At 53.1% G+C, this 16206-nt stretch overlaps 1 protein-coding gene across 3 annotated transcripts in view; it reads right to left on the reverse strand.

Moving 5' to 3' along the window:
• NOS3 (nitric oxide synthase 3) overlaps positions 1-5538 on the reverse strand; it is a 48234-nt gene extending 42696 nt beyond the window's left edge. For all 3 annotated transcript variants that reach the window (XM_070944602.1, XM_070944603.1, XM_070944604.1), the window contains exons 1-7: positions 5404-5538; positions 5129-5274; positions 2120-2282; positions 1709-1800; positions 1480-1621; positions 613-752; positions 47-221 (exon numbers count right to left, since the gene is read on the reverse strand). In XM_070944602.1, the coding sequence (XP_070800703.1) occupies positions 47-221; positions 613-752; positions 1480-1621; positions 1709-1800; positions 2120-2282; positions 5129-5235 (819 nt within the window). In that variant the 5' untranslated portion in view covers positions 5236-5274; positions 5404-5538. The remainder of the gene's footprint in view (positions 1-46; positions 222-612; positions 753-1479; positions 1622-1708; positions 1801-2119; positions 2283-5128; positions 5275-5403) is intronic.
• Between the last annotated feature and the right edge of the window lie 10668 nt (positions 5539-16206).

Here is a 16206-nt window from a genome sequence, read left to right on the forward strand (position 1 = left end):
CCTCTTTTCTCGGGATCCCAGATGAAGCATCCGAAAGACCCCTTACCTGCAAGAGGTTGTAGCGGTGGGTGTCGCAAAAATCCCGCATGCCGATCTCACAGCCCAAGTACCAGCCACTGAACGGGGCGGCCGGGAACTCCAGACCACCAATCTCCAGGAGCATGTTGGCCACAGCTGGGAGGGCGTACCAGCGGAGGCTGAGTTCTTCAAACCATGGCAACCTGGAGAAAACGGGATGGGTAACAAGTGAGAAAGACCAGGGCACAAAGGGGGGAATTGTTGGGAGGTTTGGGAATCCTTGGAAATGTCCTTTGTGCAACCTCCACACATGAGCGCCAGAAGAGACTTCATGCCCGTAGACTCTTCCAACCTGATGCCCTCGGCTACGGCTCTGCCATTGGCAGCATGCGGGCCATCGGTGGCGACCCCACCCCACAGATGTAGAGAGACCATTGGACAAGGGGGCCCAAGAGGTCCACCAGTCTGTGAGGTGGCTCTCATCAAAGGAACCTGACCCCTGGCCTGTGGTCTTGAGCTCGTCCAAGATTCCCCAGGGACCACTGTGGCTCCCCCCACCCGATCTGGGGTCCAGGCCAGCCCAGCTGGACTCACATGGGGTGGGTGATGGGCACCTCCAACACCAGCTCAGGGGGCAGGACAAAGAGTTCGGGGTCCTCGTCCGGTGCCTGCAGCAGCAGCGGGAGCACGTCGAAGCGGCCATAGGGGGGATGCCAGCCGTACTGGATGCAGAGCTGGGGGGGTGCAAAGAGAACAGCAGTGGGGAAGTGGCCCCCAAGAGTTAGCCCAGCTCACCCTCCCCTCGCCGGCTCTGCTGGCAGTCCTGGCCAAGATGGCAGTCTTGCAATGGGCGCTACAAAAGGAGGTGAGGGTGCCACCTGTGTTTGAACCTGGATGGAGATGGATGGAGGGTCCGGGCCCCTTCTGGGGGGGCTGAGCAGGGTCCAGCAGGAGCCCCCCATTCCCATTCCCGCGCAGCGTTGAACCTGTCTCGTCATGTATTTTCAATACAGGTGGACTTACAATCACAATTGAGTCATTAAATGAGATATTTGTTCAGTGAATATGGCCCCCTTGGTCGACGTTTCTTGCTGGAGTTGTTACATAATGCTGCCACGGTTGTAAGTATGAAAAACGGTCCCAAGTCACATCATTCGGTTTTGTTGTAACTTTGAATGGTCACTAAATGAATTGTTGTCAGTGGAGGAACCACCTCAACTTTTCACACTTAATGACCATTGTAACATCCCCGTGGTCATGTGATCCAAATTCAGACACTGACAACTGACTTGTATTTATGATGGTTGCAGCATCCCAGGGTCACACGATTCTGTTTTGGGACCTTCCAACAAGTAAAATCCAGTGCGGAAGCCAGATTCACTTAACAACCATGTGACTCACTTAACAATGGCAGGGATTCACTGAACAAGTCATAAGCCGAGGACTACCTGCCCTGCTCACCTCGGTGATCTCCATGTTGGCCGGATCTCCCAAGACGGAGCCGTCGGGCTGCTTATATCCAGCGTAACGGATGAGCTGCTGGTTCCAGATCCGGAAGTCCCCTCGTCCCGCTGCCCGCGGGGGAAAAATGGTGATGGCTGACCTGGCGGGAAGGAAGCGAGGGAGAAACCTCAGGGCTTGCCAGGGGGCCCTTCCGACACAACAGTCAGTCCATGCCCGCAGGACTCACCGGAGGTTCCCGCGATTGGTGGCATAGTTGATGTGGGTGCACAGGAAGGTGTACATCTCCTGGGCGCTGGTGATGTCCCGGGCATCAAAGACCTGCAGGAGGGAGGGTCAAAGAGGGAGCAGGGATGCCCATCTTTTGCTTGCCAGTGGGCATCTCCAAGACAGGGAAGTTGCCCATAGAGGAGGGGCTGCAGTGGATCCCTGAGAGATGGATCCAGGCAAGAAACGGAAAGGAGGGCGATCCTGGAAGTGTTGCTCAGGAAGAAGGCAAAGACCTTCAGCCTGGTACCCCCTTGCCAGCTGGAATCGGGGAGCCTTTATCACGGACACAGGTCTTCCCTGCGGGTGGGTTGGCTCTTCCCACAGGAGCCCAGCAAGGCGAACAATTTCAATCCAGCCACCCCCGACGAACCTGCAGCTTGTTCCACTGGATGCGGCCCAGGCAGCGTGCCGCGTTGCGCCAGGCATGCTTGGCACCGAAGACCAGCTCGGCCTCCAGCAGCTGGTAAGTGCCGGTGGTGGCAATCTGTTGCTCCACCTCCTGGAGACGTTGGTGGTGGGCCTGGGACTCGGCCCTGGGAGGAAAGAGAGGACCACAGAGGTTTCCGTATGGCACTTCTCTGCATCCTCAGCTCAAGACGACGGCCGTACGAGGTTGGGAGAGAATCCGGCTGCGCGGCATCAACAGCTCTTTCCCGGCTTCCGAGCCAAGGATGCCAACTGGCCGGCTTCTGTCATCCCTGCCAGGTGGACCGGGGGAGTCCAAGGAACATCCCACTCCGTGCAGCTGGGTGGATGCCCAACCAGGCTGGGAAAGCAGCTGAAACGCTGGAGATGAAGCACCCACCCACCGACCTGTACAGGGAGTCCTTGACTTATGACTGCAATGATGCTCATCGGCATCAAAGAAAAGTTGGGCAGCCAGTCACTGGGGGTGTGTCTGAGGATTCTTGCGGGGGAGGGGGGTTGTGGGAGGTGCAGGTGAGCATCAGTTACTCACACGTGTGGGACCATGATGCCCGCAACATTCACGTGTGTGGGGCTGCAAGCCCCTGTGACGTTCACACAAGTGGACTGGCAAGCCCCTGTGACGTTCACGGGAGTGGAGCCGCGAGCCCCTGTGACATTCATGTGAGTGGATGTTCGCACGTGGCCCCATTGCAAACCGGTAGTAAAGGTAACTAGAACCCACCCCTGCTGTGGACCCCTGGATTAGAAGATCTTTGAGGTCCCTTCTGACCTCACAATTGGAGTTTAGTTTAGTGTGCCACAGGAACCCTGAAACTGAGTCAGGAACAGTACATAGGTAGTCCTCGCCATACCACCACAACTGAGCCCAAAACTTCGGCTGCTGAGTGAGACATTTGAGAAGGGAGCTTCGCCCCCCCCCTTTACGACCTCACGCGCCCTGTTTCTTAAGTGTATCACCACAGTTGTTAAGGTGTTAAGTGAATTTTGATCCCACAAGAACAGGGATGCTGCCACCGTCGTGAGTATTGTTCTAAGTCATTGAAGCGGTCACTAAGTGAACAGTCGTAAATCGAGGACTAGCTGTTATCCCCGGTCACAGGGATCGGAAACTGCTAGGCCAAGCCAGATAGTTTTTGTCAGCCAGGAATCATGTCTAAGACGGGACCTCCCCCACCTCCTGAAATCATAGGGCTGAATAGGACCTTGGAGGTCATCTAGTCTACCCCCGTCCAAGGCAGGAGTTCTCACAGGTGGTTCTCGACTTATGACCAAGATTGTACGATTGGCCAAGGGCTCGGAAGCCCCCCTCCCTCTTAAAAACAGAGGATTGAAAGGGATCTTGGAGGTCATCTAGTCCAACCCCTTCCAAGGCAGGAGTCCATACAGGCCGTTCTCAATTTATGGCCCCAAATTGATGTCGCTAAGTGAGATATTGCTGAAGGGAGTTTTGCCCCATTTTGGGACGTTCCTCACCACCGTTGTTAAAAAGTGAATCCCCGCGGCACTTCACTCAGCCACCCCGTCGTTAAGAGAATCCGGCTTCCCCCTTTGACTTCACCAAAGGGGGATCGCATGACGCCCGTGAACACCACGACCTTTATAAATGGTCGCTAAGCGAACCATCATAAGTCGAGGACTCCCTGTATCAAGAGCTGTATCCGAGTTGTTAAACTCCAGCGATAGAGATGGAGGGGGTGAGGCGGAAGCCCCCAGCCTCCTGCACCCCCCCCTGGAAAATTAGGGGAGGGGCCTGTCCTCAAGGGAGGGGCTTATCATAGGAGAACGGCTCTGCCATGCGGGATGTCTCCAGACCCCCTTTGGGGTCTTTGGGGAATTTCCTAAACTGAGATTGGCATGGAGAGTTTGGCCTCCCCCCCCTCCCCTGAAAGTTGTCTCTGTTGGACAACTCAGGGCGGGGACGATGGGCCTTGGTGTGTCCCATTCATTATTTATTTCTCTTTCCATGCCTGGCAAGATAAGATTTTCCAGACTGAATGTTTTTACAAGGGGAGGGGGGACGAAAGACCCACGCGAGACGTCCCAGACTGGGAGGGGTGGGGAGGGGTCCGGAAGAGATGCCGGGCTGGGAGAGGAAGGAGCTCCGATAAGACGTCCGGCCCAAACAGGAGCAGCAGGCTTCCTGTGCCAGGCAGGGGCCCGGCGGGCAGGGGGCCCTGAGCAACAGAAGACCCCACCACCAGGGCGCCTCCATGCCCCTTTGGTTCACAGGATTTGGGGAAGGGGGCTTGTTTGATACTCGGGACCCTAATGGGGAGTGGTGGGACGCTCTGTTTTTTTCAAACTTTTTCTCTTGCTTTGTTCTGGGTGTCCGTTTGGCACCCCAAAGCCTGGCAAATGAGGGCGGGCTGCAGAGAGAGAGAATGAGGTGCCTTTGGGAAAATGGGGTGCCAGGATCCAGGTTGGTGGGCACAGATGCCACCTTGTATGGAAAGAGAACGGAGTGCCCCCTAGGAAAGGGGGGTGCCAGGAACCTGTATGGAAAGAAGATGGGGTGCCCCCTGGGAAACTGGGGTGCCAGGATCCCAACTGGCGTGAATGCCACTCTGCATGGAAAGAGGACCGGGGGGGAGGGGGCTGGAAAAGTGAGGTGCCAGGATTGAGGTTGGTGGGCATGGATGCCATCCTGTATGGAAAGAGGAGGGGTGTCTTCTGGGAGTGGGATGCCAGGATTCTGACTGCCAGTCTGTATGGAAAGAGGAGATGCCCTCTGGGAAAATGGGGTGCCTGGATCCAGGCTGCCACCCCGCAGGGTGGGCACTGTAGTTCCAAGGCCGACCCTGGGAGCAGAGACGCCCCGTTGACACCAGTGGTTTCTCTTGCGCCCCCTCCCCTATTTCTGTGGGTGAAGCCGTAGCCCGGGAGGGGAGGATGCTGGAGGGTTGTGGGCAAAGTTGAGGGGTGCCCGTTTTCGGGAGTGCCCAGGACTTACCGCTTCATGGAGCTGTAGTAGAGGGTGATGAAGTCCCGTGCCAGGGGCAGCAGCTCTTCCTCCAAGTGGGCACCGTCCGGCCCGGACAGCATCTGTTTTGGGAGCATGGCAGAGCCTAGACAGCGTCTGGCACTGCATGGCACCTCCTGGAAGGGGCAAAGGGGGCATCTCCGTGGCAGGCAAGAGGGCAGGAATGGGGGGAGGCCAGAAAGCATCCCATTTCCCCCTCCCCACCACCAATGTCCCTCCCTCCCCACCATCACGGGCGCCCTCACCTGCCTGGCTTGGGCGCTGAGTGTATCATACAGAATGGTGCCCGTCTGCCAGTTTTTGATCCGGGCGTAGCGGGGAGGGTCGGCAGGGCGCTCGGCCGGCAAGCTGTGAGGAGGTGAGGGAGGGAGGGAGGGAGAGGAGGGAAGGTCGGTACAGCGAGACCCCCCAAATGGGAAGGGGAGAAAGATGCCATCCTGCCCGGCTTCCCCTGGGCAGAACAGTGGATGGTGCCCTACTCATGCCCCCTAAACAGCTGGAATTGGGGGATGGTGCCAGGATGGGATGAGATGACAGCCCCTCCCCGAAAGGTGTATTTGGCCCAAAGTGACCCCCAAGGAGCCCACGGCTGTCTGCCACCCTGCCCAGCCCAGGTAGCATCCCAATGGATGGAGGTGCCAGCAGGAGAGGTCCATGCCATCTCCAAGACTGGAGGCATGGTGCCAGGATGGGTGGAAGGGGTGGAAGGAGCCCTCCCCCAAAGGTGAATTTAGGCAACTGAGACCCCCAAGAAGACACCGGCTGGCTTCCACTCTCCTTGGCCCTCTGGCAGCCCAGTGGATCAGGGATCCAGCAGTGCCCAGTTCATGCCATTTTGAAGCCTGGCCTCCGGGCATTGTGCCAGGCTGGGATGAGGTGAGGGAGGGGGCTGGAGCCCCAGCAACCCCCCAAAGGAGCATTTGGGCAAAGGAAACCCCCCAAAAAACCCACCCTAGCTGCCCTCCATGGCATCCCAATGGATGGAGGTGCCAGCAGTGCCTTGCCTATACCAAGGCTGGCATCGGGGCATGGGGCCAGACTGGGACGAGGTGAGGGAGGGGGCTGGAGTTTCAGCAGCCCCTCCAAAGGTGCCCTGGGCACAGAGACACCCCTAAGAAGACCCCCATAAGGGGGGCATTCCTCTTCCCAAGGGGGGGCTTCGGGCATCTCCCAGGGGTCGGCAGCCTCTCTGGCGGTCCTAAGTCCCTTTTTTTTTTTCCAGTGAGGTCATCACTTTGAACAAAACGGACTGGGGTACGTTTGTTCTATGCTTCTGCGAGGGTCTCCCACTCGAGCAGGGGGTTGGGCTAGATGACCTCCAAGGTCCCTTCCAATACGAAGTCTACCTAATGGGAGGTGGTCTTAATCCTGGGTTTCAAAGTGAGGAGGGGCTGCCACCTTGAGAATGCCACTCTGGCCGCCTCAGATGGCAGGCGGGCGGGCCTGACGGCCAAGGAGCATGGGTCCTCCCTGCCCAGACTCCCCCTGCTCGGAAGGGGGGGGAAGGAGAATGGGGACCCTTCCCCACCACAACTGGCCTTCCTGGGCCCCAACTCCCCCCTTGCAGCCCCCTCCCCACAATATTCCTGACAGGAAGTCTTCCTTGGGGTCATCACTAACGGCAACAGGGGCTTGGGCGGGAAGGAGGATTTGGAAGGGTCAGGGGGTCCCTGCAAGGGGATCGAGACCCCCTCAGAGCGGAATTGTGGGGGAAAGGTGAGTTGGGGGGCCCACACACGCCTGGGCTGTGAAATACAACTTCTAAGTGTGTGGGGTGGGGTGGGGAGGGAGGGATTGGCATTCCAAACCATGTCTGAGCCCCAGTACCGCTGGGGGTTCAACCATGGCTGATTTTAGCCTTTGGGGGGTTTCAAGCCCCCTCTGACCCCCCCAGGTATTTCAAGCCCCTTGCCCCCCTGTGGATTTAAAGTCCCCTCTTGCCCCCCTCCCCATGGATTTAAAGCCCCTTCTCCGTCCTTCCCATGGGTTTAGAAACCCCTCTCCCCCCCCGTTGGTTTAAAGCCCCCTCTGCTGCCGCCCCCCCCAACCAAAGCAACTCCGTGGGGTGGGCTTTTTTGCAATCCTGCCCCTCCCCAAAGGGAGACCCACTGCAGAAGTGGGACGGGGGGGGAGTGTCCTTCCATCTAGCAAAGCCCAAAGCCTCTTTAGGGGTCCCGATTCGGGAAAACCCCACGCCCCCTCTCCCCCCCCGGGTCTCCTGACCTGCTCTTCCCGCCGGGGTCGCTCTCCTCCGAGGTGGAGGGCCGGTGCCGGGAGCAGAGGGTGCGCCCGCGGGCGCCGGGCTGCGCGGGACCCCCGGGCCAATTCCCCATGGCTCGGCTCTCTTCAACTCCTCAGCGAATGGCAGGAAATCCTGCCTTTGCCGACGGCCAGGAAAGGCGGGTGGGGAGGGGGCCCGGGGGAGGAGGAGGAAGAAGAGGAGGAGGAGGAGGAGGAGGAGGGTCCGATCCTGCCCGACCCCAGAGAGGTCCGGGAACCCTTCGAACATCTAGACAGGGCCCTGCCTCTTCCCCCCCTCCTTCGTTCGTGTTAAGGATCCCCAGAAGTGGGGTGGGGGCCTCGGGGGGAGGAAGAGGAGGAGGAGGAGGAAGGTCCGATCCTGCCCGCTGCTGAATGACACCCCCATAGGGGTCTGGGCACCCTCGTGGCATCAAGACTGGTCTCTGCCGCTTCTCCCTCCCTGGACAGTGCCGAGCGTCCCCAGAAGTGGGGCGGGGGGCTCAGAATGGCTGCCCACTAAGGCAAGGCAAGACTGGCAGGGTTGGCATCACGGTGTGCCATCACGGAGGGGGGGCACCAATGGCTCCGGAGACCCAAACACTCCACAGGGGCAGCAGTGGTCTCAGGAGTGGGAATCGGGGGTCGTTGGCCTGTCATCAAACCTCCCACCCCTCCCATCCCCATCTGTCCTGAACAAGGCTGGGCTTGTTTTGGGAGGGTCCTGCATTCGCCCCCACCCCCATCTTTCTGAGATAGACATATTGATGTAGGGTCTCCTGCTTGAGCTGGGGGTTGGGCTAGATGGCCTCCAAGATCTCTTCCACTAAGGGTCTCCTGTTTGAGCAGACGGTTAGTTCGGTGAACCGCTGCCTGTGTTCGTTTGTGTCGTTGCGGTTTTCGTGGCAAAGGAAAAGACCCCGTTGCGTTTGAGCCGGGAAAGACGGAGCCCTTCCCCCCACACCCCACTTGTAAGGGGAGGAGAATCCAGCCGGTGGAGACCCCTCCCCTGTCTCCCCGTGGAGGACCCTCGAAGCCCCCCCCTCCCCAAATCCTCAACCTCGCCACGGGGTCCGCCCAACGCAACCAGAAGAGTTGTGCGTCCTTGTTCCAGGGTGTTGGAGACGGGAAGCCGCACCTCGCGTTTCCTTCCTCCGTCTTGGTTGCGTACTGGCGGGGCCACGTGTGCGGCTCGACAGCTACAAGGCGTTACACACCAACACAACTAGACGCCAAGAAAAGTTTTCTCTAGATTTTTTTTTTAATTTGGTCTCCTGCTTGAGCAGGGGGTTGGACTGGATGACCTCTAAGGCCCCTTCCAGCTCTTCTAATTCCATAAGGGTCTCCTGTCTGAGCATGGGATTGGACTAGATGACCTCCGAGGTCCCTTCCAACTCTGGGATTCTGTGAGGGTAGGAAATCCCAGGGAACCAGGCTTTTACGCTCTGTCCGTTTGGGGGGAGGTGTGTCATGAAACGGGAAGCCAGCCAGCCTGTTCGTCACTTTGGGGTGGGGGGAGTCCCGAGGGGAGGGATGCCCCCCCTCTGTGATTCACCCTCCCCGTCCCCCCCATTCCCGATTTGCAACACCCCGATGGTGTCCTTGAAGGAGAGGCAGGTGTGTCCCTCCCTCCCGTTTTCCGGAAGGGTCTCTCCTTCCCCAGGAACTGACCAAGAGGAAGGGCGTTTCTCGCACTCGCCACTCAAACACACACACACACACACACATATATATATACAATAAGGTGACCAGACGTCCCGCTTTTGGCGGGACAGTCCCGCTTTTGAGCAATTTGTCCCGCGTCCCGCGGCGTTTTAAAAAAGTCCCAATTTTTCATTCTGCCTCCTGAGTCCCCGCTGATTGCCGCGGGGCTTCAAAGGGCCGCCCTACGTTGATTAGCTCGGCTTCCCCCTCTCAGCTGATTTGCGCAGGGCTCTGCTCTTGCTAAATTGCTCAGCAGTTTTTTTTTCTTTGTGCAAACCAAGCTCAAAACGAAACTGAAAGTAAAACAGGCTGTTGGCTTTGCTGTTTGCTTGCAACGTTGGAAAATTAGGCAGCAGATTTATTTTCCTTTTCCTCACCAAAAAAGGTAGGTGCAAACAATGGGAAATTATTTAGGGCAAAAGAGGAGAGTTTAAGATTTTAAAACACAAAAGAAAAAAAAGCTCTTTTTAACTAGGGAATTGTAATAATTGAGATACTATTAATTGTATACTGTGTTGAAAGCAGAAATGGTTAAGTTGTGGTTTGGAGGAATATATGGGGGAAATTATTTGGTTTATTATTATTGGTAAATATAATTAATTGATTTGTAAGAAATTGGATTGCATGGAAATAATTGGAATATTCATGTTCATATTGATTAATATACAAAAAAGATAGTTATATAACTAATTGATTTATATTAAAATGTTGAATTTGTATTAAACAACTCATATTACATAATTAACCAATGTGAGGATGGATATAAAAATAGATGACAATGGGAAGGGGTATAATATAGAATAGAAGGGAAAAATTGAATTTGATTAAGATTAGAGATGAGGATGAAGGGTAATATTGGTTTTTTTAAAAAAATAGATGAGGAATAAATATGGCAAAAAGGAAATATAGAAATTGTAAATTAAATTGAAATGACTAAACGCTGTTTAAATTTGTGAACCAGCCAAATATTCTGTTCAAAGAAAATACATTGTATGTTTGTATGTGTGTTTCTAATTATTGCTATTTATTCATATTTGTTCTCTTTTATTCTTTAAAGTTTAACAATTCATTCTTTATCTTAATATCTTTATATTTGTTTGGGGTTGGCTTTCTTTCCTTTCATCTTTTTTATTGTACAGCAATCTTTCTCCTCAAACCTACCACCTCTCTTTTCTTTCCTTCTTACTTTCTCTTCCCCCCACCCTCTTCTTCTCCTCCCTATTTCCTCTTCCTTTCTCCTTCTCCTCCTCTCTTCCTCCCTCTCTTACCGTCACTCCTACTCTAATTTCCCTTCCCTTCCTTCATCCCTCTCTATTACTGTATCCTTTTATGCATATGGACTACTCAGAGGGCTGAAAAGGTTATTTTTGACTGGTCCTCACACTTTTGACCAGTCCTCAAACTTACGACTGTCCTCACATTTTACGTTTTTGCCCAATCTTGTCACCATGGTGAAGAGAAGCAGTTGTGAAATGAGTGACATGGTTGTTAAGAATGCTGCACGGGCATAAATGTGAGGATGGTCATAAGTGTGAGGACCAGTCAAAAGTGCGAGGACCTGTCAGAAATGACTTTTTTCAGCCCTCTGGTTAGTCCTTTTGTGCATATGGACTACTCGGAGGGCTGAAAAAGTTATTTTTGACTGGTCCTCGCACTTTTGACCAGTCCTCGAACTTACGACTGTCCTCACATTTTACGTTTTTGCCCTATCTTGTCACCATGGTGAAGAGAAGCAGTTGTGAAATGAGTGACATGGTTGTTAAGAATGCTGCACGGGCATAAATGTGAGGATGGTCATAAGTGTGAGGACCAGTCAAAAGTGCGAGGACCTGTCAGAAATGACTTTTTTCAGCCCTCTGGTTAGTCCTTTTGTGCATATGGACTACTCGGAGGGCTGAAAATGTTATTTTTGACTGGTCCTCGCACTTTTGACCAGTCCTCGAACTTATGACTGTCCTCACATTTTACGTTTTTGCCCAATCTTGTCACCATGGTGAAGAGAAGCAGTTGTGAAATGAGTGACATGGTTGTTAAGAATGCTGCACGGGCATAAATGTGAGGATGGTCATAAGTGTGAGGACCAGTCAAAAGTGCGAGGACCTGTCAGAAATGACTTTTTTCAGCCCTCTGGTTAGTCCTTTTGTGCATATGGACTACTCGGAGGGCTGAAAAAGTTATTTTTGACTGGTCCTCACACTTTTGACCAGTCCTCGAATTTATGACTGTCCTCACATTTTACGTTTTTGCCCTATCTTGTCACCATGGTGAAGAGAAGCAGTTGTGAAATGAGTGACATGGTTGTTAAGAATGCTGCACGGGCATAAATGTGAGGATGGTCATAAGTGTGAGGACCAGTCAAAAGTGTGAGGACCTGTCAGAAATGACTTTTCAGCCCTCTGAGTAGTCCCTATACACATAGCCATGGCCACCCGGTCACATGACCAGCTAACCACACCCACCCAGTCACATGGCCTCCAAGCCACGCCCACACAATAAGCCACGCCCACAATGGTGTCCTTCTTACCAATGTTAAAATCTGTTCACCTTACCCTATACAGATAGCCATGGCCACCCGGTCACATGACCAGCTAGCCACGCCCACCCAGTCACATGACCAGCTAGCCACGCCCACAAAATAAGCCATGCCCACAATGTCCCTCTTTACCAATGTTAAAATCTGGTCACCTTAATATACACACAACTCAGAGTGACGATTGTTAAGGGCTTCCCCCCAAATGGGAGAGGACCCAGAACTATGAAAGAGGGGCTGGAATTTGGGGAGGGGGTGTCCTTTGCTGGGAAGCATGGGCTCGCTTGCTCTGAGGATGCCTGGGAGTGGACTACAAGACCTTCGAGGTCCCTTCTGACCTCACGAGGGGCATACGCCTGCGGGGAACCCCTGAAACCCAGTCAGGAACTATCTCTATATCGTGGGAGTCCTCGACTTACGACCCTAAATTTCCCAGCGGGACCGTCCTTAAGTGGATTTCGCCCTGTTTTACGCCCGTCGTTGCCCCAGTTGTTAAGCAAATCGGCGCTGTTGGGAAGTCAGCCGCACCGTCGTTAAGCGAATCGGGCTTCCTCCCTGTTGGACGTTGCTCGTCGGGAAGGTTGGGGAAGGAGATCGTGGGACGGACACAGACACACACGGAATGCCACGGCCGTCGTGAATACGAGTGGGTTGCCTAGAGTCCAGATTTGGGTGGTGGAGACATTGCATCGGTCGTAAGGGCAAAAAACGGTTGGTCAGTTTCAAAGGGCCGTTGTCACTTTGAAGTGTCACTAAACGAACTGTGGGAAGTGGAGGGTTCCCACCTGGAGCAATTCTTAATAATATTTGAACTCTGGGTTGTTATAATCTTATTTTAACTCTTTTTTAAATTTGTTTTGCAATTGCTAAGCTGCCCCGAGGTACAGTACCTTGTAAGGGGGAATGGGTGGCCTAAAACTTATAAAATATATAAAATAAAAAATATTTAACATGAGATGATGCAATATAACATAGTAATGTAATATAATGTAATGTAATATAATATAATATAATGTAATGTAATGTAATGTAATGTAATGTAATGTAATGTAATATATAATATAATATAATATAATATAATATAATATAATATAATATAATATAATATAATATATAATATAATATAATATAATATAATATAATATAATATAATATAATATGTAATGTAATGTAATGTAATGTAATAATGTGATATAATGTAATACTGGTATAATATAGTGTAGTATAATATAATAATGTAATAAAATAGAATGCAATATAATGTAATATAATATTGGTATACTATAGTAATGCAATGCAATACAATATAAAAAGAAATAAAAGAAATCATTAAAAAAAATAATAAGCAGGAGACCCTTAGAGAATTATAGAGTCATAAGGGACTTTTGAGGTCTTCTAGTCCAACCCCCTGCGCCAAGGGGCCAACGGGGACTCTGGGCCCAGCCCAGCTCCCCAGGGAAGTGTAGGATCCGTGCCAGCAACTGGGACATTGCTCCACGCCCCCCCCCCACGTGCGCGCACACACAAACACACACGTGCCGTCTCTACACCAGTTGCATGGCGTCACCCAGAGGGTGCGGGGGGGGGGCAGGAAGGGCTCTTTCCATCCGCCCATCTGCCCCTCCCTCTCTGCCTGGAAACCTCGCTGATGACAGCCTTCCAGCCAATCACGTGGCTGGCCCAGGAGTCTCCCCGGGGGGGGGAGGGTTTGTCTCTGGCCAGGAGGGGTCCCTTCTTGGGGTGGGGGCTCACGGCTTGGGAGGGGAAAGCAGAACACCAAAACCTGCAAGGAGAAGGCAGCCTTCCAATCCAGCCTCGCTCCCAGCTTTGCCTACCTCACAGGGTTGTCATGCCCGACAGGGCAGGGAATACAGCTATTCTGGGTTCCAGGATTTGGGGGGCTGCCCCAAAGAAGAGGGGGTCCACGTATTTTCCAAAGCACCGGAAGGCCGGACAAGAAGCAATGGATGGAAACTAACCAAGGAGAGAAGCAACCTGGAACGAAGTAGGAATTTCCTAACAGGGAGGACAATTAACCAGTGGAACAGCATGCCACCGGAAGGTGTGGGTGCTTCAGCACTGGAGGTTTTTAAGAAGAGACTGGGCAGCCATTTGTCTGAAATGGTAGAAGGGCTTCTGCTTGAGCAGGGGGTTAGACTAGATGGCCGCACAGGTCCCTTGTAGCTCCATTCTGATTAAGAGATATATAGATGAGAGAGAGATGATGGATGGATGGATGATAGATAGATAGATAGATAGATGAGAGATGGATGGGTGATAGATAGATAGATAGATAGATAGATAGATAGATAGATAGATAGATAGATAGATAGATAGATAGATAGAGGCAACAACCTCTCCTGCTCTCCGATGCCAAGCTGATCTGGGTCGGCCCCTTCCAGAGACCCACACTCTGCCTTGCCAGCATGGTGGGCAGAGGGACCACCCCATGCACAGGTGTTTTCTGGATGAATCCCGCCCTCTTTGGGACAGAGCCAGCCGGGTTTCCTCGCTCCACTGCTGCCGGCCCGGTGCATTCCATGGCTGCCATGCTCTTGTTCCAGATATTTGATATTTCACTGGGGTGGAAAGTCTGCTATAAATACTTCTATAAATAAAGCATCCGGCGGGCTCGCTCGGACCGCGGGGGCGGCTGGCACCAACCCCAGGGGCCCAGGCTTCCTTTTGTGACCTTCGTGGGCATGTCACAGGCCCTTTCCAGGCTTGCTGGCGGCATCTCTCCCCAGAGACCCTGACGGCTGCCTGGCCGGAGAGCCGGACTGTCACGAGTGTTTCCAGGATTGCTGTGGCTATCTGCCTACTCACAAACAGTATGGTTTTTAATCAAGCCATCTGCTGTTGGCAATTACCTGCAAGCCTTCCCCGCCCTGGATAATTGTAGGTTAACTCCCTATATAAGCAAGGACCTTTTGCTTGCTACTGGGGCCTAGTCTTCTAGGCCTAAAAGCACAGCTCCTGCAGGAAGCTTGGTGCCATGCCGCAGATGGGAGAAGAATGCAGATAAGGACTCCAGATGTTACAGAGAGACTCCCAGGGATGCTTGCCTTTTGCTGTTTTATAGCATGCAAGCTATCATCGGGACTGCTGTTGCTGGATCTTCTTCCTCCCACAAGCTTCAAGCAATGTTTGCTGTTTGAACTGATTTTATTTCAGGTGACTTTCAGCTGTGAAGCTCGTGCTGCTCCCACCATGATGGCCTTGATGATGTATCGACGCCGAAGCTGCTTACCTTCATGCTAGCTTTATTCTTTTGTGAACTGTTTCGGTATTGTGGAGAGGGATCTAGGGAGATAGCCTTGCTTCACATACCCAGATAAGATTTTGTTTTTAATGTGTTTTCTTAAAGACATAGTGCTTTTTAAATGTTTTAAAGTAAATTATATTTTTACACAAGACGCCTCTGTCAGAATCATTTCAGTCTCAGTGTGTTTACTCATGAGCTGGTTCACGGTCCGGGGTACCCCTCAACCCCATTTCGTCACATGGACGTCCCGTGGAGGTTCCCCCCACAACCGCAGTGCTACGTCAGTTTCTTCCCATCGGTGAGACTAAAATGATTAAAGGCCTGGAGGCTAAAAGATACGATGGATGGTCGCAGGATTAGGGTTTGGCCAGTCTAGAGAAAAGAAGGACCGGTGGGGGGGGGGAGAGCAGTGTTTCAATATTTGATAGGAAGGCTGCCCCAAAGAAGAGGAGGTCCACTTGTTTTCCAAAGCACCGGAAGGCCGGATGAGAAACAATGGGTAGAAACTAACCAAAGACAGAAGCAACCTGGAATGAAGGAGAAACTGCGAGAGGGGGGAGTCTGCGAGACTCCCCCCTCTCGCAGGCTTGGCCCTCCACTCTATCGAGGGCCTACCTCGATGACAGGCTTTGGAACCCCGAGAGGTGGCATGCCACAAAGAGGGGGCTGCGGGGTTTTTTAAAACTGTCTTTGTCTAAACTTTTAAGGGGTCTGGGGAGGGGGGTTGGACAGGAACTAGGGTTGTGGGTTTAGGGGATAACCCACTTAGGGGAGGGTCGGGCCGGGCCAGGATGCACGGCGGGGGGTGGGGGGGATCCGGGGGTAATAGGGGGGGTCAAGTTTGTCCAGACTGTGTTTCCATCATTGGTATTGTGAGTGGGAGGGGTAGATATGGCGGGAGCAGGGGGCCATATCATGTTAAGGGAGCACGCACCCGCTGTCTTCAAGCGGTAGGGCGCTCCGGCCCCCAAAGCTCTACTCGTTTTCCAGGTTGCACAGACCCTCAGGGCCTGGGCCTTCGACTGATGTTGTGTAACGCCAGGTCTGTAGTAAATAAAGCCCCCCTCATTTGTGATCTTGTTCAGGAGGGGGGAGCGGACCTGGCGGGTATTACGGAGACCTGGTTGGGCCCGGAGGGAGAGGTCCCTCTGGTAGAAATGTGCCCACCAGGCTTCCACGTATTCCATCAGCCGAGGCCTCAGGGGAGGGGCGGGGGAGTAGCGGTTATTATTAGAGAAGGCCTTAGGCCGAGGGAGACCACTGTTCCTCAGACGGCCGGTTGTGAGTCCCTCCTTGTGAAGTGGGGTCATG

The sequence above is a fragment of the Pituophis catenifer genome, unplaced genomic scaffold, assembly GCF_029215685.1.
Source record: "Pituophis catenifer annectens isolate HBS135680 unplaced genomic scaffold, rPitCat1.0.hap2 SCAF_5, whole genome shotgun sequence".
Classification (NCBI taxonomy): Eukaryota; Metazoa; Chordata; class Lepidosauria; order Squamata; family Colubridae; genus Pituophis; species Pituophis catenifer.